Source organism: Gossypium raimondii, chromosome 1 (genome assembly GCF_025698545.1).
Source record: "Gossypium raimondii isolate GPD5lz chromosome 1, ASM2569854v1, whole genome shotgun sequence".
In the NCBI taxonomy this organism is placed as follows: domain Eukaryota; kingdom Viridiplantae; phylum Streptophyta; class Magnoliopsida; order Malvales; family Malvaceae; genus Gossypium; species Gossypium raimondii.
Window position 1 is genome coordinate 8,204,916 of NC_068565.1, and position 23,255 is coordinate 8,228,170.

Below are 23,255 nucleotides of genomic sequence, written 5' to 3' on the forward strand. Positions count from 1 at the left end.
ATACCTGTATCCATGGTTAGGATCGCCGAATGTTTTAATTTTCCGCTGCACCGTAGGGGTGCTGGCGTTCCAACATATATAACTTTTGAATCTGATTTCTTTTTGCGATGTTGATTCCAAGACGCAACCAAAAATGTCTCGATCTCTACGTAGTTCACCCAGTCAAAACGAACAGCAAAAACTCTCTTAAACTTTTTAGAGAGAATGTTCAAAATAGCTGCTAGACCCTTTTTTTATTTTTTTTTCCTTTTTTGGCAACTGTAACACACTAAAGGATTATATTCCTTTTATTAATCTAACCTAATAAAAACAAAATAATTCTTTTTTTTAGAGAAACATATGAAAAGCATATTAAAAAGATTATATTCTTTCCAAAAGAATATCAACTTCCATGCCTATTTAATTAAAGTATTTAATTTATATTTTTTGTTACGGTTATTTTATTTCGTTATTCCAATTGAGAGATTTGCTACTTCATTTCCCATTCGATATTCAATCTAAAATTATTCAAATATCTTTTCTTATCAAAATCAATCGTGTTTCTTACATGAGTGGCTAAATCCCTTAGGGGAGACTAATGAGTGGGTGAGGATGTGACTAAAAAAGGGTTTGAGATTTATCGAGATGGATTAGTTGGTATATGTAACACCTCAAAATAGGGCTAAGAGTTTTAGGGGTATTTTAGAGATTTTAGCTTTAGAGTGATCAAAATTTTGCGATATGATATATTGGTAATGTTTTTTATGATGGTTTGTAGAAAATTAAATTAATTTTTGAAAAAGAGTTTTAAAGACCTTCAATTTTGAAAATTGGACTGATTTGTAAAAAAAGTCAAAATTATGAGTTTTTAAGAGGCAGTTAAACCAAATTTTAAAAATCACCCTAATATCATCCCCCACCTATAAGTTTGACATTAGTCTTCTTCCCTTTTATTGTTGTTCCCATCCCTTACTTCTCTAAGAACTTTACAATCGATTTTGATTCCCGAACTCCATACTCTTGATTTCTTTTAGTTTTCCAACATTAAACCTCCATTAAACACCAAGAAGAACACCCAAAATCACCATTGATTTCTCCATTGTCAAACTTGTGAGTTTTTCAGATTTTCGATCAAACACTCGATTTTTCGTCAGCTAAAGTGACGATTCAATTCCTAATTAGCTTTGAATGATATCTGGTCTTTTAAACAAAATTGTTAGCCATTAAATCGCATGTTTTAAATAAAAGCTGAAAATTGGGTTGTTAATGGTAGATTTCGGGATTTTGGGTAAAAATGTGGGTTCAAAATTTTTTTCAAATTTTTTAAAATGATTAGAAGGTTTCTAAACTTACTTCAAAGTTTCGTTAATAATTTCTTGAGTTTTAATGAATTTTTGAAAAATAGCCAAAAACATGTTGAAAAAGTCGATACCATGGATTGGGTGATTTTTTGTAGTTTAAAGGTTGGGATTGAGTCGTAGGTGAATTATAAGATGAACGGAATTGGTTTTAGGTGAAAAGATTAAGTATAGACCGAGATATTTGAATTTAAAGTTTGCTATGTTAAAGGTTTCAATTCCATGAGAACTTAGCTTAGGCTTATTTTTTTATTGCTTATGGTGAGTCCTTAGCTAATTTTTGAATGTATTGTTGTGTAAATTGTTGTGTTGAAGTTTTGGATTCGCTAAGACCATCTACGAGCTAGGAAAGGCTAGTTTGAGCTTTCGACATTTTGACGAAAGCATATTGGTGAGTGTTTGGAATAATTACTTTTGGACATGATTCAATGTGTGATTTGATAATTTAGTTGTAGCCTAAACCTCTACTCTAACTTCCGAGTGTAAGCTTTCTCGTACTCATGTTTAATTTGTGAAATATGTGCTTGTGTTATTATAAAAACGTGAACTAAGATGAGATGCAATTACATGTGACATGTGTTCATGATTACTGTTGTGAAGGTGCATATATAGGCATGTCAATCATGCCAAGTGACAGTGATAATTATGTGCTCATGATGTAAATATGAAGTGATAGTGAACGGTAAATCGGTAAGTAATATATGTGTGCTTAATAATAGATATTTTGGCCTTATGATTCTTGAAATCGTTGGATATAGTTGGCATGCCATAAGATTGTGAGTACTCACTTATATATTATATGATTTGGGCGTTAGAGCTTTGGGACATGTTGGAGAGATAAGGGAATGTGAGCTAAGCTCTATTCAACGGGACATGTTTTGTGTGTTGGAGAGTGTTAGCTTTATGCTTCACTTTTGGGATATGTTTGACTTTATGATTCTATGTGGTGTGTTGGAGATCCGTGTATCCGATGAGTGGTGATAGTACCCACTTTTACGTTTCATAGCTCAAGTGCTAGTTTATCTATAAAGATGTTTTTTAGTATTGCGATATATATGCTTGAATGTTATGTGATTATATGAGTATTGTGACATATGCTTGAATGTTATGTGATTACATAAGTATTGCGATATATGCTTGAACGTTATGTAATTATATGAGTATTGTGATATATGCTTAAATGTTATGTGGTTATATGTGTAATGTGATATATGCTTAAAAGTGAACATGTTTACCATGTAAAAGAACTAGAAAATAATGCACGAGTAAGTATAATATGACAATAAAGTTGGAACTATTGAGGTTATGCTATATGGTTGTTTCGTTGATGCTTGATGAATTGTTTGCATAGTAGTTGTTCTAGGCAATCACTAAACTTGTTAAGCTCACCTACTCCCATCTTAAACCATTGTAGATTAGTAGTGTGTTGGTGTGAGCGATGTGGTTCCGAAGGGTGATCCAAGCAAGTCCTTTTCCGTTACTTCGTAGGTGTTATTGTTATTTGTTTTCGTTTTGGGAATAAAGCAATGTGGTAGACTTTTACTGATATTTGTCATGACGTTTTGGATGCCTCTATAGGCTATCTGTTCCTAAGTTTATGAGATTCATCTCGTATTATGTTGATTATTTCTCGAACTTACTTTCGATGTTTGAGACTATTACTACGGCTATTTTGATGTTTGTTTGATGATGATATGATAGCATGATGAATTGGTACAAGTTAGAATGATTTTTATGCTTATATATGTTATATTCTTTTGGTCTGAAGCAGAGGTATTGATATTCTTTTAGTAAAAATGATACCTCTATGATTTTGAAATGTAAAGGAAGTCAGAATCTTAAATTTGGATCAATACCTAATCACAAGTATCGATACTCGGGGTAATTCTATCGATACTTTTTCAATTGTACTGATATTTTTGTAACCCCTTAAACCCGGCCTAGACGTTATGATTGAATCTGGAAAATCACATTGGTCATATTGATAGCTCAAAAAATCATTTATCTATTTTCTCTTAAAAATCGCCGTTGCTAAAAATGTCCTTGTTGAGAAAACCAAATTTTGTTTGAAATTGTTTATCTTTAGAAAACTCAAGTTTGATTTTTTATTTTTTTAGAAAGTATCATACTTCAATTAAAACATCGCAACTGATAATTTGCATATCTAAAACTCGTTTATCATTTTCAAAACTTAGATATAATATATATTTCATAAAATATCAATTTTTTGAGCAAATAGTGTTGAGTTTCGAAAACAAAGTATTGAATTTTGAAAACATCCTTGTTAGGCCTTATTTGACTTAGTTATGAAAAATCCATCATAAATTGTCAATTTCACAATCTTTTAAATGATAATTTTAAAACTTTAATCATGCAGAAAAATCCAAAATAAAAATAATCCAAAGTCCAAAAGAAAATCCCAAGCAAAAGTCCACGGTAAAAAAACACATCCCCAAAATATTGAGTACCAAAATATTATATTTTTCTAAAAGTGAATGAGAGCACCTCCGTAAGCCGAGCCCGTCCTAACCTCAATTATTATCTGAAAAGTCATAATTAAAAAGGGGTGAACTTTAAGAGCCTAGTGTGAGATCAACACAAATATAATTACATACATATCAAAATATCAATTTCATCATATCAATCATCATGATAATCACAAGTTCCAATATTGATACTTATGCATGAATATGTCAATGCATACTTTCAAAACAATGCATATTTTATAAAATTTCCTACCCGTCTCCACTACACACTAATATCGAGTTCCCCAGAACTCGTCCATCCAAAACACCGTTTGTGGACAAGCCACCACTGATTTGTAGATAAACTGCCACTGATTTGCAGATAAACTGCCACTAATAACACTGATGTGGACAAGCCACCACTAAATTGCAAATATATTACCATTGCTTCCACCTTTCACAAAATCCCACCATATGAATGTGATATGGCGATTTTCACTTATAACACATATAGATCACTTATACACTTATGCATTTAAACATGCCCTCATAATCATTTATCACATAATAATCACTTTTAACTTGTTTAACATGTTTTTCACAATAGATCATAAATCTTGATTTGTCATATATATACACACATAAATCGCACATTTTTAAATCATCACATACAACACATGAGCCATACATCACATATCATGAGCATGAGATCTACACAAATATCATAACCACAATTATAAGCATATCACCTGTCATGTAAATCATAGATCCACTTGGTTAGAACACTTACTTGGTATCCATCTCGATAAGTTATACAGCTCTTTGTAAATATTTAGTATATTCATATATTTTAATATAATTAATTTTTTAATAATAAAATATCAATGTCGCACAAACAAATGTTATTGATCCACACCTTAGATTGTAGATCTGAATTGCCTCAACCCTTATTTACAGTTTCACTCGATCTATCTTGCAAGACGATCTATCACATAAGTAACATGTATTAGTGTGGATCTTTGAAAATGTTTTTTCACTTAAGGGATCTATCACTAATAATCTTAGCATCACTTACCCTACGATCTAAGATTATCGAAAAGAGGATTTCCTTTGCGAAGTTAGGGGTCTCCCTTACGATTATTGCTCGGTCCTTCAAAGTGATACGAAGAAGTATTAGTACTATATTTCATAAATAAATAACAATAACAGAATACCACTATGATTCATGGCTCTATACCATTCAGCCATATTAAGGAATCACTAGGAGAAAGGTTTTTACGACCCAAAATAATCTTTACTTACACCTGATTAATTTGAAACGATCAATGAATCAAAAAGGAGCAATGTTGGAAAATCGAGCAATCTAGAAAGGTTCATTACAATGAAAGAATAAGTTTGATTAAAAAAAAAGTGAGAATTGGCACAAGGAGAGGAAAAGAAAAGAAAAGAAAAGGAAGATCTTTTTTGGCCATCGGCAATGGTGACAGCGGCGGCTCGACGGCGATCCAGCGATGGAGGAGTTATACGGTTTGGATAGAAAGAGGAAAGAAAGGAGTAGGAGAAATAAATTTAAATAAAAATAGAGGAGGGGACTTACGATGGCACATAGTGGCGACCACGGCGGCAATGAGAGGAGGGAGATGAGAAGAGTGGAGGAGCGGCGGCCACGAGAGGTGATCGGTGGAAGGAAGTTTGGGTCACGGTGGAGGAAGAAAAAGATTAAGAGGATGGTAGTGGTTGTTTGCAAAAAACAGAAAAAAAATAGTGAAAAAAAATGAAAAATGAAAGAAAGTGAGAGGCAAAGGGGGTATGGATGGCAATGCATGGGAGGAGGGCTTAGTCAACCATGGCCAGGTTCAATGTATCATGCAACAAGGTAAGAGGTGAAGTTATGGCAAAGGTAGGGGACATGGAGTAAAAAAGGCGATCATGCACCCTCAAATTAAGGTAAGTTTGACCTATATTGGAGGAAAGAAATCCTCATATTTATGGTGAAAAAGGGGTGGACGGCAGACACTTAAATCACATGGAAAAATTGTAAAAAAAATTCAATAAAAGAATGTGACCATTAGGATTTGAACCTTGGACTACTAAGATAGCTAAAAAGTTAATAAACCACTAGACTACTCACTTCCTCCTTCTCAAACTTGCGCAAAGAGAAATAAAAATATGGGATGACATTTCCTAAGGGTTTGAAATAAATTTGCACAAAATAAAAATTAACAGGAGCGAAGAGATTCAAACTCAGGTCATCAAGTACAGCTCCACCACTACTCAATCACTATAATTGATATTTATTAACAAATGAGCAAAATATTATCTAAATAAAAATTTGGTCGTGGCCACTTGCGGTTCATTAACCCAATTTCTACTAACCTAATTTTTGGGATGTGACAATTTTCTTGTGTTTTAATTTTAGACGAGAAACAGAGTGCTGATTTGGTATTGATTTTCCATACTGTATCGATATCGTGCAAGGAAAACATCGATACCCATGTTCTAGTATCGATACTTATGTGATTGTCTTGGAAATTTTGCTAAGTGGTCCTAATGCATGTCTAATTATTATTATAAGTTTATTTAAAATATGTTTGGCATGTTCTAATGATGATTGATATATGTTTGACTAAAAATTTATAAGATCACTGATAAGGAGGATAATTTCTTAATAATGTGACAATTTACTGTGAGTATGACATGAGATGGTAGTGTGGCATCCTACTATTCGGGCTTGGCGACCAGGCTGGTATAGGGTGTTACAGTATAAATTATGTATTCTTAAACTATTAGGCTTGACAACCCGAATAAGTTATCATAGGGTAGACGAGATCGGAAGATAAAGTTGAACCGAGTAAATCATAATTTATCCTGGTTGAGAAAGAGATGTTGGGAGATAAGCGAGTATCAACCAATCGATTAAGTTAATTAAAGCCAGAATGTAATAATTGCTTAATCAATGACTAATTCACTTTAGACCTCCAATCCGAAGTTAGCTACAAACCTTGAAGCAAGTTAATCTTCTTGATTGGTTTATCAATTTAATTTATTTGTTTATCTTTCTTTCTTTCTTTATTTTTGTTAGTTATTTATTTCTAGTCATCTTAATTTATTTTATGATCCATTGTAATATAGGAATTAACTATTACTACTTAAACTTAGCACTGTAAAAAGTATTTTCATTATTTGGTCCATCCTCCTTGGGTACAATCCTAGGAATACTTCTGATATTTTATTGTACAACTATATTACAATTTAACCCATGCACTTGCGGACACTACCGTTCTCAATGCTTATACTTTTTTGGTGTTATATTTATTCCATAAACGGTAACTCGTTTATAGGCGATCAACTTCATGTTAGTGTTCAATTGTAACACAAAACTATATTACATTTTGACATGTTCGCTTGCAAATACCGCACTTATTTTATAGATTTTTATTTGCACAATTTTTACTCTAAACATTTGCACTTTTGGAAGCGGTTAGAATTCTTAAAGAAATTTTATAAGGCACCGAAACTTCATGAAAGCAAACACTCAAGCGAAAAAGCAAGAAATGAATAGAAAATGGCACAAGAAAGCAATGCGCACAAGGTGCTTGAGTAAATGCTCTCAAAAGTGTTTGATTACTTTGAATGGAATTATTACAAATGAGGGAGAAGACCTCTATTTATAGTTGAGCTCCCCTAAATCCAAAGATACTATTTAAATTTCATCAACAACTAAGATTAATGTTTATCTATAATATGAGAGCTCTAAGAGATTTAAATACTATACATTCCTATCCTCTAGGATTGCAATATTCACCATGGTAACTTTAAATTATTGGAGTGTTTTTACTGGGCCACCAAGGCTTCAAGTAGATGGACTTTCCTTTTTGTTCCACGAATCGTGCCAGTTCAAGTGGGCTAAGTAAGTCCAATTTAATCAGTTGACCTTTTTGGACGATTCTATGCACATTAGTCACAAGTTTTGATCCATGACCTATGGCAATTGCAGGTCTATGAAGTATATGGTTGCAAAGAAATAATGTCATCTTTTAAGGTAAAAGTGTGAACCCCATGTAAGCATTATGATCAGCTAAAAACTTGGCAAATCACTAGTGTTCGAGCTTTCTCAAGAATCAAGTTTTATCCTCAAGGACTTGACTTCAATGTCATTGGCTCATCGCAAGATATATGCTTGGATCATGCTAGTTTCATTACTTGGAAAAATGGAGCTATTGGTTTTGGTGCTTTTTTTTTTTATCATGGATTGCTCTAGTGTCACTGGTCGCAGTTCAAAACCCATGACCATCGCATCAAATGCATCCGATGGAGGTCTATTGTGTAGATGGGGATCATTTGGGCAGCAAGAATTGACCCGATTCGGTAAGCTATTGGAGAAGCCTGTCAGATTGAAGCCTGGTTGACCCGATAACGGAGATATGGCAACTTAGGCTATTTTGGTAACTAATCTTAGAAGATTGATAGAATCATATCTTGTAAAGATTAGATTAGATTAGATTAGATTAGATATGGCATATCTTGTAAATCCCTAAAATCAAGGGATATAGTTAATCTCGTCTGTCGATGTGAATGTATCTTAACCGTCGGTTTTGGGGCAGCTCAAGTATAAATAGAGAGTCTCCCCCTCATTTGTACTCACTCCATTCATTGTTTCATTATTCTTTGTAAATAAGAGAGTATTGAGAGCATTTACTCAAACACTTTGTGTGCGTTCTTTCTATTGTTCTTTTGTTGCTTCTTTTGGCATAAATTGCTTCTGTTATACAAATTGGTGCCTTGGAGGACTTCTAAAGGAGTCCTCACTTAAGTAAAGGCTGACTTAGGCGAATTTGAACGAATGGATCGCCTAAGGCTGCACGGATCGCGAGACGAAAAATCTAGTCCCGTGACACTAGTAGGTACTTACAATAATTTTGCAATACGCTCATAATAGATGGTGTTAGTGCTAAGCTACATATTGTTAATGAGGTTTCTGCTTGTTGCAAATACACTCAACATAAAGTTGTGTCACCACCTGAATAAAGATAAAGTTTGTTACGTCTACTACAGAATGAAAATGGCAATTGGCACAGAAAATATTCATCTTGAATAAAAGACATTTGTAAGCTTCATTTTCTAGATCAAGTTGTTCTCGATCATGGACTGTTGTAGCAGGTACTTAAGGCAATTTTGCAATACATTCATTGTTGTGCTAGTGCTAAGCTGCATATTGTTAGGAAGGTTTCTGCTCGCTGCAAATATACTCAAACATAAAGTTGTCTCAACCTACATAATGAAAAGGGCAATTGGCACTAGAAATATTCACCCTGAATAGAAGACATTTGCAAACTTCATTTTCTAGATCAAGACTCATTTTCTAGATCAAGATGTTCCTTGATAGTCGAGAAAATCGGAAATCCATTGCACAAGGAGACCTTAAACTGGTTGTACAAGGAGACCCTAAAATGGGATAATTTCTATTCTAATTTTAGATTTTACCTTTTATCTTCATTGATATGTTGTTACTATGGTTGTATTACCCATGATACAAATAAATAAAAATACCAAATATATTTGAGGATTGCCAATCTACTATACAATTTTGCAAGTCCAAGTTTCCTCCTATTGGAAATCAAGCAATGCCAAACTAACGAAGCTGCGATCTAGAACAATCATTTTCTTAGCCCAATTATATAAATTTATTACTTTAAAATGAAATATTATCAAGGCAAATAAAAGAAAAAGCATTTCTCACCAAAATGTGTTGCATTTTATGAATTGGAACAATACCATTGAAGCAGTAAATATACAAAACAATCCTAATCCTCCTCAATAACACACTCAGAGGACACTACAGGCATATTTGACCAGGCGTGGAGGTTAGGGAATTATCCAATGTAGTTTCCATGTCTCACATGAGCAAAGTGAAAGCAAAGAAAAAGAGTTTATACTTTTCACTCTACTTTGCCTGAGGGTGAGAAGCAATGAACTCAACAGCATGATTGATAGTGCTGATCTTGTCTGCCTCATTATCAGGTATCTCAAACCCAAATTCTTCTTCAAGGGCCATGACTACCTCCACAGTGTCCAAACTATCTAACCCGAGATCATTTTGAAAATGGGCATTTGGGGTAACCTGCAAAATGGATAAATTAGAAAACTAAGCACCATGAAACACTTAGAAGAACCAAATTGTACATGCTACCAAAGGTATATTACTACCTCTTCATTTTCATTTTTTTTTTTTTTGAAGTACCGATTTCCAAGCATAATCGGACATGGATATAATGAAATGACTATCCAAAAACCCTTCAAATGCATTAAAACGCTTTTTAGAAATTCATACCCATATCCAACACTTACACTTGAGTCGGAATAAATAGAACACAAGATCTTTGCTAGAAGTTGCACTCGTAATAACTTGCTTAACAAATTATACCTTTTGTCATTCCAAAATATATTTAGCTAAAAAGGAAAAACAAACAAACAAACTAGCGCAGATCAAGCCAAAATTGTCCTCTCAAAAGGACATACCAAGCAAAAGCTATGAAGCAACTACACAGTAATCCCCTTGTATGGGTGTTTGATCTACTACCAACACGACAAAATATGTTGGGATATACTGGGACACGGCAGGAAAAAAACTGTATTGAAATGATCAAGTCGTATTTGTCTACTGGATGGACATGGAAAAAAACTAGTGGCTCATCACTTCCTAATTCCGGCAATGCAGAAAAGACAGCAACAGGAAAGAGGATGGGAGAAATAAGATGCATATGCAACTAGAAGAAATCATAATAGAAAAGCATGGTAGGCAAAGGAATGAGTGGTCAGGGTTTAAGGAAGAACAGAAGAAAGTAACAGACAAGAGAGCAGGGGAGAGGTTGATGAAAGGATTTAAGCATGGTAGACAATGACTACCGTAAAAATATAAAAAATTTAGTAAATGAAATGTTTTGTACTTTCATATTGATTTTGTAATTGATTATTTATTCAACGAGGATATAAATATGTGAAAAATGATCCGCTATATACTAAAGAAAAGAAACAATATTTACATTTACATTTAATATTTTATATAAAATATTTTTTATTGTTTCATCCTCTCCTAGTTCTTTTAAAATTCCCATGTCACTGTGTCCTGTCAAGTCATACTCGTATTTGGTGTCATTATCCAGGCCTCTTCGAGCAAAAGATGTATTCAGAGTGAAATCCCAAAGAATGTTATAGTGCTTTATTAGTTTTATAACAAATAAAAACCTAGGAAGCTGGTCTAAATTAAGATTAGGGTTGATATCTTCCAAATCCAGGAGTGCTGTTTTAGGGAGAAAATAATAGTAGTAGAAAGAAACAAGGCTGGACAACAAGTTTAGAAAGAAGTTGGAACTGTAGAAAAAGTAGGGTTAAAAAAACATTTCTTGAGTTTGTTTGGGATGAAATAAAGGTCATTTTGAATTGATACCTAACTTCTTCAAAACCCTTCACTTGACCACTTGGTGCTTTTAACAGTGAAGATAAGCGCATCTACCCCAATGTTAGGCTCCTCTTCACCTCCAGCTGTTGTTAACACTTTACAAAAAATCCGACTCAAACATCTTCACTTTCTTTGGGATACTCATCATAAATAGAATCTAAGAGATCACACTCTTGCTGTCCCACGCGCATCTTGCCAAGGAAATCAGCAACACCAACATCAATTCCACCCTTGTTTAATTCAAAGGCATGAACCAACCATTCCTGCAACCCACCTCTTCCCATCAGGTTTCGATATCCAAGCATCATGAGAGGGGTTTTCACATAAACAGAGTTATCAGCGACGACCTTCTGGTATGTCAAACTGATTGTGGGCACCTTCTAGAATCTCCATCAAGGTTCTCAAATGTTCCTGTCACAGCCAAGAATAAATTGCAGATGACAATTCTTCAATTGCAAATCGTATTGCAGCAAATTCTGTTTCTAGACCTCTATCGCATCAAACCATGGCTTAAAAGCAAACCCTGATATAAGCCCTAGGGTCTAATCACCCTTTGATGTAAAAATCGGACTGGCTTAGTGAAAAACAGCAATAGTCGAAAGAAATAAGGCTGAAAAATGTGTTAGAAAGTTGGAACCCTGAAAATATAGGGACGTAAAAGAACATTCAGTTTCCCTCGATTTAAACCCTAAAGCTTAGTAGAAATACGCAACAGCCATAGGTGTCTTCTTTACAATGACCCACTTGTATGTTACAAAAGCCTCTTTCCAGGTAGACATAAAATCACACTTCAACTACATTTAAGTTACTCTAATGCCTATACAATTCTTATTTGCATATCAATCACGTGATAGACAAACACAAATATTGCAATAACATAGACTAACAATGCAGCCAAAGCTATTTCACTGTTTCAATTAGATATCAAATACACAACCAAAACCAGCTCCACCCTACAACAGACCTATTTCCTATTCCTCCACCGAAAGAATTTGAATAACCAACTGTGTATCGTTCATTTAAGCACCCAAAATTATTATTTTAGCCATTAAAAAAAAATAGTTAAGCGATGCCTGACCAAATCACCTCAAATAGCATAGTTTCAAAGGACAAAAGCTTCACATCCACATCAAACGAACCAAGCAGAATTCAGAAATCAGCTCTAAAGAGACGAAACTACATCGTAGACCAAACAAAATTTTCCAACAATTTCTTATGGGCAGGTTTGTCAATTTCATATTGATTTCACTCAAGACATAAATTTGAAGGCATCTAACTACAGCGAGAAAAAGGACTTATTTTCTTTGATCTCCGCTTATCATATCAAAGCAAAAAAAGAAGAAGAAAGAAACTTATAGCCAAAAATTGAAGGGTTGGTTTGATTTCGATGAAATACAACTCCTAGACACCTGAGCTGACGAATATTAAATAAAGTATGCCAAGCAATCCAAAACGTAAACCCATGTTTTCCAGTACCACAGATAGAATCAAATCACTATGTATTAAACAAGTCTAAAAATAGAATGGCAAACTTAAACGAACTTACTGGCTTATGAGGAAGAAGGAAATAAATCAATACCCTAATATTATAATGTATTTAAAAAGACACATGTTCTGTTTAATTTCCCCCAAACTATATAATAAACAAATAAACCGCACCCAAAAGAGTTCAAGAAAAAGTAAAAAAGAAAATAGAAAGAAAAGACTGAAATGAAAAAGAAAATACCTTGGAAGGATCTACTTTCTGGAAGTTTTTGACGACGGAGACGACGCGATCGGTGACCTCAGATTTGTCGAGAAATGAGCCCATGACGTCGTCGGAAAAACGACGATGGACGGCGTTGAAGGTGAGAGCAAAGAGACCGTTAAGGCTAGGTTTAGGGTTACGGAGCAGCGACAGGGATGTTGCGTTCACCCTCAGGCGCTTTAGCAAAGCTTCTCTCACCGCAGCCATTTCAATAGATAATAGCCCTCTTCTATCCTCTTGTGTCAGCTGGAAAGGTTAAGAAACCTTTTATTTTCTGCTTCCGCTCACTCTCGAAGCCTAAAAACTGTATGAAATAGAGGATAGTAAAAGTGGGATATCAATGGCTAATACAACGTCGCAATTTTCTTCTCTGGCTCTTGATTTTATTTTATTTTTTGGTAAAGATACTATGCTTTTTTTAATTTAATTTTTTAATTCAATCAATTTTAAAAGTGGTTTGAAATTTGATAGAAGTGTTGATTTGAGTTTTTTATTGGTTTAATAACAAATTTAGCTTATTAATTTTTACATATTCTATCAATTTGATTCTAAATATAAAAATTCAACAATTTTAGCCTTCAAAGATTTACAAAATTTTTCATTTAATAAATTAAATTATAGTTTTCATTTAATAAAATTTAAAAATAATAATAATAAATTTAGCTCACAAAGTGAAATTTTTTTTATTTTTAAAATGTGGAGTGTGCCTCATATTTTCAGACAATACAGAGTTGACGATGTAACACTCGACATCCCGATGAAAAGAAATCGACGTCTTGATGACGCGGCACTTGACGTCCTGACGATGCGACATACGACGTGGTGACGTGTTCCGACATAAATCGGGTTTCTTCTTCTAGTTAAACTCTAATTAATTTTTCCAGTCGAACTGTGATTAATCTAGGATATTTTAGTCATATTAGCTTCGAATTTGGCCTATAAAAGGGTCTTAGTAACGTTGGAAAAGTTTATGCAACAACACAACATAACACAATTAAGAAATAGCTTTAACAAAGCTTTAAGAAAATTTTGTGTTTTAGTCAAAGGGCTTTGTATTCGGGGTTCAGGGTTTGATTATCTCCATATTGTACTTTTTAGATTACTTTCTCATTAGTGAAGTCTTTTTTTGCCCTTGGTTTTATACCCTCTTGATTTGATAAGTTTTTCCACGTAAAATTTGTGTATTTGATCTTTCCAATTTTTTCTTGTTCGTTGTTTATGCAGGTTCATCCCCAACAAATTGATATTAGAGCTTAGTTCAAATTCCGCAATCGACACGTTCCGTATGGCCAAAGGTGCATCAATTAGGGCTCACATCAGTGATTTTGTGACACTCTTGAATTATCTGAAGAAAGTCGAGGCAAATACATATGATGAAGATCAGACTATGCTATTATTGTGCTCCTTACCCCTTTCATATAAAACTTTTAAGGATACCCTAATTTATGGAAGAGATAAACTCTCGTTCGAGGATGTGAAGAAAAACTTGGTAAGTAAAGATAAACTCGACATCGAGTTAGGTTTTAATAGTAAGACAGACGGGCAAGCCCCAATTTTGGTTGCGATGGGCAGCCAATAGTCCAAAAAGTCATATCAGAATAGGCCTAGGTCAATACCAAAGTCATAAAACCAAGACAAACAATGTGGCTACTGCAAGAAGTTAGGTCACATTAAAGCATAATGTTATGAACTCCAAAATAAAAATAGAAGGGTTACCGAAAACAATGAGACAGGAAAGTAGAAGGCTAAGGTAACCGATGCTAGAGTGGCAAAAAACAAAGGAGATGATTTGTTGCTGGTGTCTACGACCGAAAAGTCTAAGCTTATGTCCAAGTGGATCCTAGATTTAGGGTGTTTTTAACATGTGTCCCAACAAGGACTGGTTCTCCACGTATAGTCTAGTTGAAGGTGGAGTTGTGCTTGTGGAGAACTATTCAGCCTGTAAGATAATTGATATTGGTATGGTTCAAGTAACATCCCAGTTCTAGCGGGTCTAAAATTTTAGGCATATAGAAGTAAACAATTTGTCTAGCGTAGTGTTATCCGTCCAAATGACCATTTTGGCGTACATGTGTGGGCGTATAGTAACGACCACTTGAGTCGGTAAGAATTTAATTTCATGATATTCGACTATATTAAGGCAACGTTTGTGTTAAGGGATAAAAGTGAAATATATGATGAGTATTCGCCAAAGGTTTAGTACGCCTGATTTGTATGGAATATTGTGTTGGTTAAACTTTAAGCAATCTAGTTAGAAACCAATTGTATAGTTCAACCTAATAAGTTTGATAAAGGGAACCTATTTATACTTTACTCAGAAATTGTAGGCTAATAAGAAGTCAAGTTCTGATACTTATGACACTTTTTAAATTCCACTAAGCAAGATGACTCATATTTATATGTGAGAATGTGTTTTGAAAGGGTTTCTTTTTTTTTTTCTCTTCTTTAAGTGGTATCTATTGAAACCTTCCTTAAATCTGACTGTATCCTACCTCAATGATCTAAAGTTTAAGGTTCTTTTATAACCAGTAGTTACTTCAAATCAGGGTAGGTATTTCAGCTCTGCATGTTAAGTTCTAAATATGTAAATCTGCATTTGGTAACTGAAAAGTGAAATTGTAAGTATAAAGTTTCTACATGGGATTAACAACGATTGAAATAATAAACAACTTGTATGTATAAGAGTAGTAATGATGTTCCTATGTTTTGTAAGTAATGGTTGTTGCGGTCTCATGATGGAAGTTTGAATCTGGAGTTCAAGCTATTGTACGTGGGTATCATGTGAGTATTTACTCTATCTCTTGCATGAATATTGTTCATACTGAAGTAGGCCGATAAGAAAGTGATCGAAACTAGGAATCCTAAACCATGAAATGTATAGTATGACTATGATAGGAAGTACGTATATGTCTGAAAAATATGTTATAAGATATGTGAGTGTTCTGATTGGGTATAAGTTATTGATGTAAAAGGTCAAATGTAGATTATGTAAATGCATGAAATGTCTATGTTTGTTCACCGCGGTGGTGTCTAATGGAGCCCATCAAGACTGAAAACATGAATTCTGATATGAACTCTGAAGGAAAAGTCCATGGCCATGACATCCTCTGAGTAAGAATTAAGGAATGATGATTATCCAATAGGGTTTTCTGCTTATCCTAAGATGATGATGAGCAAACCTCACATAATGTGAGTTTAGACAAATCCATATCGTAAACATGACAATTAAGAATAGCCTTTGTAGCGAATTATGAAAAGAATATATTTTGTGGCGAACTCTGAAAAGAATAGCCTGTGTGGCAAACCATGAAAAAAATAACCTATGTGTCGAACTATGAAAAGAATAGCTTGTGTGGTAAACTCTGAAAAGAATAGCCCGTGTGGCGAACTCTGAAAGGGATGCCTTTGTGGAAAATTCTAAGTGGATTGCCTTAGTGACGTGTTCTCTTTGATTGTCTGTATGGTTTATTCTGCTAAGTCTATGTAGCGTGAACTGTCAGGAATATCTGGTAAGCTATGAATCTGAATGTTTGTCTCTATGGTAAGATATTAGTAAGTTCTAGTAGTTCGTTAACAAGTATAACCAAGATGATATACTTTGGAATAAGAGTTGAATAAAGTCTTAAGGGTTTTCCATGAAAAAGATATGTGTATTGGTTTGTCAAGAAGGGTATATGTTCTGATGATCTGTAAGTATAAAAAGTAAGGGGGCATCGCATCTTCTTCTAAATTATTTTGAATATAAGTTAATGTAATTTTGAATTATGAAATTATGATAAAACATGATACAGAGTTCATTTGGATGTTATACACAGTGAATTATTAGTACGGATATGAGTACAGAACAAGATTAGGGTATGTCTGAGTGTGAATCAATAGTAGGAATATTGTTTGAATTTTGGGATGTGACACGATAATTCACAGGCTGTTAGTATTGTAAGTAGATACATGGTTAGACTTGAAAAATTACACTAGCAAGCAGTTAAGTGGATTTTCAGGTATTTGAGGGGCACATCCAATATTTGTTTGGAATTCGAGAGAAGTTCAGAGGGTCTAGTTTGTAATGCCCTCAACCCGACCCGATTCTCCGAGTCTAAATCTTGGGTGTTTTTACACAATTCACTTAACAAAATTACTAAACATCCTTCTTATACATTTAACTCAAAACATTTTCCTTAACATTTACCATAATTCATTATTAAAGAAATAAGGAAATATTTTTAAACATCATACATCATATTTATAAAAATTTATTACAATACATAAGTTTAATAAAATAGACTCATATGGCGTAATCCTACAATACGCCACTTGTCCAAACAGGTCCGTTGTATGCATAGTTTTCCCTATTCGCCGTTTTTCTAGCATACTCCTAGCTTGTCCCTCTCAGTGAACAAACTTAAACAGCAACAACTGAAATATAAACTGTAACACCCCAAACCTGGCCTAGATGTTATGGTCAAATCTGAGGAAGTTACATTAACTCGTTTGAAAAACTAAAAATCTAGCTTTCAAATCTTGTGAACTGAAATCTTAATTTAGCTAAGCTCATACGAGTTTTAGGAACTTCTCAAGTTTGAAAACATCTTTTTCATAGCATGATCTCTTAAAAATTTGCTTATAAAAATAGCAGAAACTTTTAGAAATTTCACTCTAACTTTAGTAATAAAATGATTTGAAAATATTAACTTTTGGCAAAACTCTTACATTGTTATTTAGAAAAAAAACTCATATGCAGAATTTACTCATTTTACAGAAAAACATTTAGTTTGATACTTATTTTGCAGCAGCTATTTTTAGAGTTTTTAAGTTTTGAAAACTGAATTCCAATTTGTCAAATTCGTATAATTTTGCAGTTTTATGTTTAAGAACACCCAAAAACCGACAAACAGACCAAAACCCAAAAACAAAACCAAATCTGAAACATAGTCCAAAAATCAAAAGTCCAAAAGTCTTAAACCATCTTATGTGGAAAACCAATCTGAGCTCCCGCAAGCTGTCCGATCCTAAGTTTGAAGATCACTTAAAACATATTAAACAAACGAGTGAGCTAGAAGCCCAATGTGTGACTCATCCAATAAACAAAATTTTTACTTATAACATGCACATATACGAATATCATATCAGAATGTCACATTACCAGAAACATATATCATATCAAAATGTCATATTTCCAAAAACATATATCAGATTAGAATGTCATATTTTCATAAACATATATTAGATCAGAATGTTATATCAAATCAGAACAAATCCTACCAAATATTGCGGTGTTGCTGAGCTGCCAGACAGATATTGCGGTTTAACCACTAGAATTGCAATAATACTGCCAGAAAACACTTCCTCCATCATATCAACCCACCTAATGCACATGCATTATCATAATAACATACATACGTATCACATGAAAGGTATGACATGCATACCTAAACATATTTTTTTACATATCAGAACATATCATATTGCTTATACTAACAATTATTCTACATACAGGTGTCATGTATGTTCTTACACGTAATTATGCTTTCAAAGTTATCAGAACATAGATCGTACATAAGTTTTTCACTTACTTTAACTACATCACAAACTGACACATATTGACAAATGTCACATTTCGAGTCTTATTTAAGTCAAATGGACTCCACGAAAAGTTTAATTACGAATTTTAGTGTTAAATGAGCCTAGGTGAAATTTTTAGAAAAATGGTCCCATACGGCCCAACAAGCCAGCCTATGTGGCCCACATGACCTACTTGTTCAAACTGTGCAATCACACACGTCCGTGTACTCCATACGGCCTACTTAAATTGCCCGTGTAATTACACACGCCCATGTGCTCCACATGATTAACCACATGCCTTTGTGGTGTACACGGACTGTCACATGGCCAACCATACGGCCATGTGACGTAGTGCAATTTTTGAAACAACCATTGTTTTTTGGGTTTTTCTGAGTTCTAGACGAGTTTTCGGGTTAGTTTCACACATATAATGATAATTCTAATAACCCACAGAAATATCTCACTCCAAATCCTACATACAATATTAAATCACATCGATTAAAAACCAAGTATCGATACCGAAATAAGTATTCGACACAAAATTAATTAATGAATAGCCTTTAACTTTAATGTTTGGTCACTTACCCTTGCAAATAAAAGTAGCCCTAAACCATACTTAGCTCACTGACAAATTCTCGACTCTTGTAACACCCCTAACCCATATCCATCGCCAGAATAGGGTTATAGGGCATTACCGGAGTTTACAAATTAATTTACAAACATTTCATTAGCTAACGCTGGCCAATTTAACTTATTATGCCATTATAACCAGAATCAAATCATCCAAAATTATTGATAAAACCAATGGATAGTGTGATATATATCCGACAAGCTTCCAATCCAATCGAGCTTCCGATAATCATTTCAATGCATCTAATAATTATACATATTACCAATAATAATTCAATTCCAATAATAAAATACATTTTTATATAATATTTATCACCAAATAACATTAACTTTAACTAAAATTATACAAAATATAGTTCATACGAACTTACCAGGCTAGATTGCAGAAATACCAAAATTCAGGGACATTTTGGTAATTTTCTATTTTCCTGGAATTTCCACCCAATCTTGATCTAAATTAATATTTCATTCAATTTATTAATTTAAATAATAAAACAATTCATTTCATGCAATTTGGTCACTTTTTACATTTTACAAATTTACCCTTAAAATTTTACTTTTATTGAATTTAGTCCCTAACCTAAAACATGCAAATTAGCCATTTTAATGAAAACTCATGCTATTTGAATAATCATATGTTTTCCTCCTGTCCATTCCACATCCTTAAATGTATATAACATGCTTATATGTAACATTATATATAATTTCATTATTTACTTATTTGTTCATTCAAAGCTGTCCACTTGAGTCATAGTCACAAAATTATTTATATCTTGAGCTACGTAACTCAAAATTGAGATCCGTTAATTTTTATGAAACTAGAATCAAATTTATTCTTATTATAAAATATTTAGAATTTTGGTTTAACCAATAAGTACAGTTTATTCTTTAAATTCATCCTTATTCGATGTCCGACAGTTTTGACCCTTCTTCACTAAAAATTAATTATCTCCTCGTACAAAATTCAGATAATGTTCCCGTCTATTTCTATTGAAAATAGACTCATTCAAGATTTTAAACATATAAATTTAAGCCCCTAATTATTTTTCTCTAATTTTTGATGATTTTCCTAATTTAGAACAGGGGAACCCAAAATCATTCTGACCTTATCTCACAAAATTTATTATAACTCATGATTTACAATTCCATTGCTCACACTGTTTCTTCTATGAGAAACTAGAATAAATAAGCTTTAATTCCATTTTTTTCATCCTATAATTCAATTTCTACGATTTATGGTGATTTTTCAAAGTTAACCTACCGCTGCTGTCCAAAATTGTTTTACAAGATGTTGATAATCAAATTTATAACACCCTCATTTCCTTTCTCTACAATATTTTCTATCAATTCCTCTTGTTTCCCTTCACTAACATATCAATAACATAGAACCTTATATAATAAAACCCTACATTAACATCAATTTCATACTTTTTCAATAATATTAAACTCAAAAATATATTGAAATCTTGATGTTCTTACCTTGCTCTATTGATTTCAATCTTTAACTTGATTTTCTCTCTCCTCCAGCCTCTATTTCTTGAATCTAACTTGATATTCTAGCTCTTCATGGTCTCCTTATCAATTTTCTCTCTTGGTGGCTATGGAAATTTCTTTGATTTCTAAGTGAAAATGGTGAATTTTTAGTGAGAGGACCAAATTGTAAAGAAAAGAAAGTTTCTTTATTTCTTTTCTCTTCATACGTCGGAATGCATGGGAGAAGATGATGATTCTTCATCTTTTCTTCCATATATATATACTAAATAAAATAATAAATATCATTTAAAAATTAAATTAAATTATTAATACACTAATATTTATTTATTCAATCTAAAATATCTCCAACATCGTCATTATTTTCTAGATTTCTCTTTCTTCTAATTGACCATTTTGCCCTTTAGATCTTTTAAAATTTCATCCTTGAGTCATCACTTAATTTGATAAAATTACGATTTAGTCCCTCATAATTCTTCATCTGTTCAATTTGGTCCCAATTCATCCATTTTCCTTAGTTTCTAGATTATTCCACCCTTAAAATATTTACACTATTGGTCCTTTAAATTTTTCATATTTACACTTTAACCCCTCAAATTTTGAGTGTTTACTCTTGGGTAACAAAACTTTTCTCACTTTTGCAATTTAATCCTTTCTTTAATTAATATGTCATAATATACTTCCCAATGTTGTCATAACTCAAAATTCTCCTTTTTGTCACTTTATTTCCTTACTATATCAAAGATAATATCTTACTGTAAAAATTTTCGGGGTATTACAGCTCTAGAATATTCGCTTAACAAATTCATAGAAACTTACCAGAACTAATTCAATCCAAATAGTCAACTCACCCTCTTACCTCATCACGAAAAGAGAACAATACCAAATCTTTACTAAATGAATACGAACACTTACTTGAAATAGAATAGCGAATTGACAAAGAATTGACAACATGAATAAGTAGAGGACCGTAAAGAAAACAAAAACGAATAGGAGGGTGACAACAAATAATAAATGTGATTAGTAAGGATGTGAGAAAAATCTAAAAGAAAATAATAGGGGAAAAATTAGAAGAGAGCGAAAAACGACAAAACTATGACAACAAAATAAAGAAGAAACAAAAATGAAAAACGTGAAAGCTATAGGGAAAATGGACTGCAAAATTGGGAAAGAGAGAAAGAGAGTAGGAGAAATTTTAGGAGATAATCTCTCCTATACTTTGGTTTTAAAAACTACCCACTAACTCCTATAATTATCCAAATAAGATTCTTTTCTTTAGAGTTTAAAACAAAAATAAACTCCATAGAAATAGAACAATATACAATGAGAAAGAAAGGGGAAATAATGGAGTGAAGAAATGAGAAGAGAAGAGAGGAAAAAACAGTGGTAAAAGGGTGATGGAGACGGTGGCTTTAAAAGGTGGTAGTGGCTAAGAGGGGTGGTGCAAGGGTGACTCAAAGGTGGAGGAGTGGCGTATGGTGGTGGTATAGATGATGGACACACAAAATAAAAGAAAAATAAGCAAAAAGGTGGTAGAGAACAACCAAATAGAGGCAACACAAGGTGGATGATAGGGAGGAGAAAATAGAGAGTTTTGCAGAATGAAAACAAAAAAATGAGTTCATAGGCTACAAGGATTGGACAAGCTAGCCTACAATTGGAAAGAAAGGGAGACAAGGGAGTGAAAAGTGGATCAAGGAGGGGGACAAAAAGAGTGGAAAAAGAAATAATAAGGGAAAGTGGATCAATATAAGGGAGGAAAGAATCTTCCTTATAATGCAACTAGGAGGGGACAATAATAGGGTGTTTGAACAAGAATTTAATTGTAAAAATCTTTAAAAAAATAAGGTGGAGTGGGGAATTGAACTTGGGCCACTTAGAAATTTATCTTGTTTTTCAAGCACTAGATTAGAATGCTCACTTGACTAAGAATTGTCAATAACTAAATTTAAATGGGGTGTGGCAACTCTACCGTCATTAAAAATAATTTTGTCCTCAAAATTTACATGATCAGAACAGATGGGGATATTATCGACAAATCAAGTCTTCAGGTTCCCAAGTATCTTTCTTAGTTCCATGATTTTTCCATAACATTTTTTCTATTGGAATCTGCTTTTCCTTAATACTCTAACCTTATGATCCAAGATTTGGACTGGCTCCTCATCAAACGATAAATCTCGTCTCACCTCGATCTTCTCAATAGAAAGCAGACGAGATAGATCAGATCGGTATCGTCTCAGTATAGAAACATGGAACACGTAATGGATACTGTCCAGTTCCGAAGGTAACTCCAACTTATAAGCCACTGGTCCAATACTCTTAAGGATTCTATAAGGTCTAATAAACATTGGCCTCAACTTGCCCTTCTGAACAAATCTCTGAACTTCTTTCACGGCGATACCTTAAGGATTACCTAATCCCCAACACTATACTCTATATCTTTCCTCCTCAAATCAACGTAGGATTTTGTCGATCCGATGCCGCTCTCAATCTATCCTGAATCAACTTAACAATACTCTCAATCTCTTGAACTAAATTTAGACCGAACACTTTTCTTTCACCTAACT

General features: G+C 33.4%; 1 protein-coding gene across 1 annotated transcript; it reads right to left on the reverse strand.

Moving 5' to 3' along the window:
• Nucleotides 1-9,534: 9,534 nt before the first annotated feature.
• On the reverse strand, nucleotides 9,535-13,375 carry LOC105780055 (acyl carrier protein 2, mitochondrial). Its single transcript, XM_012604164.2, has 2 exons — nucleotides 12,988-13,375; nucleotides 9,535-9,923 (listed from the first exon to the last, which is right to left on the reverse strand). Exons 1-2 carry the CDS (start codon nucleotides 13,213-13,215, stop codon nucleotides 9,747-9,749), a joined length of 405 nt encoding a protein of 134 aa, XP_012459618.1. The 5' UTR covers nucleotides 13,216-13,375; the 3' UTR covers nucleotides 9,535-9,746.
• Between the last annotated feature and the right edge of the window lie 9,880 nt (nucleotides 13,376-23,255).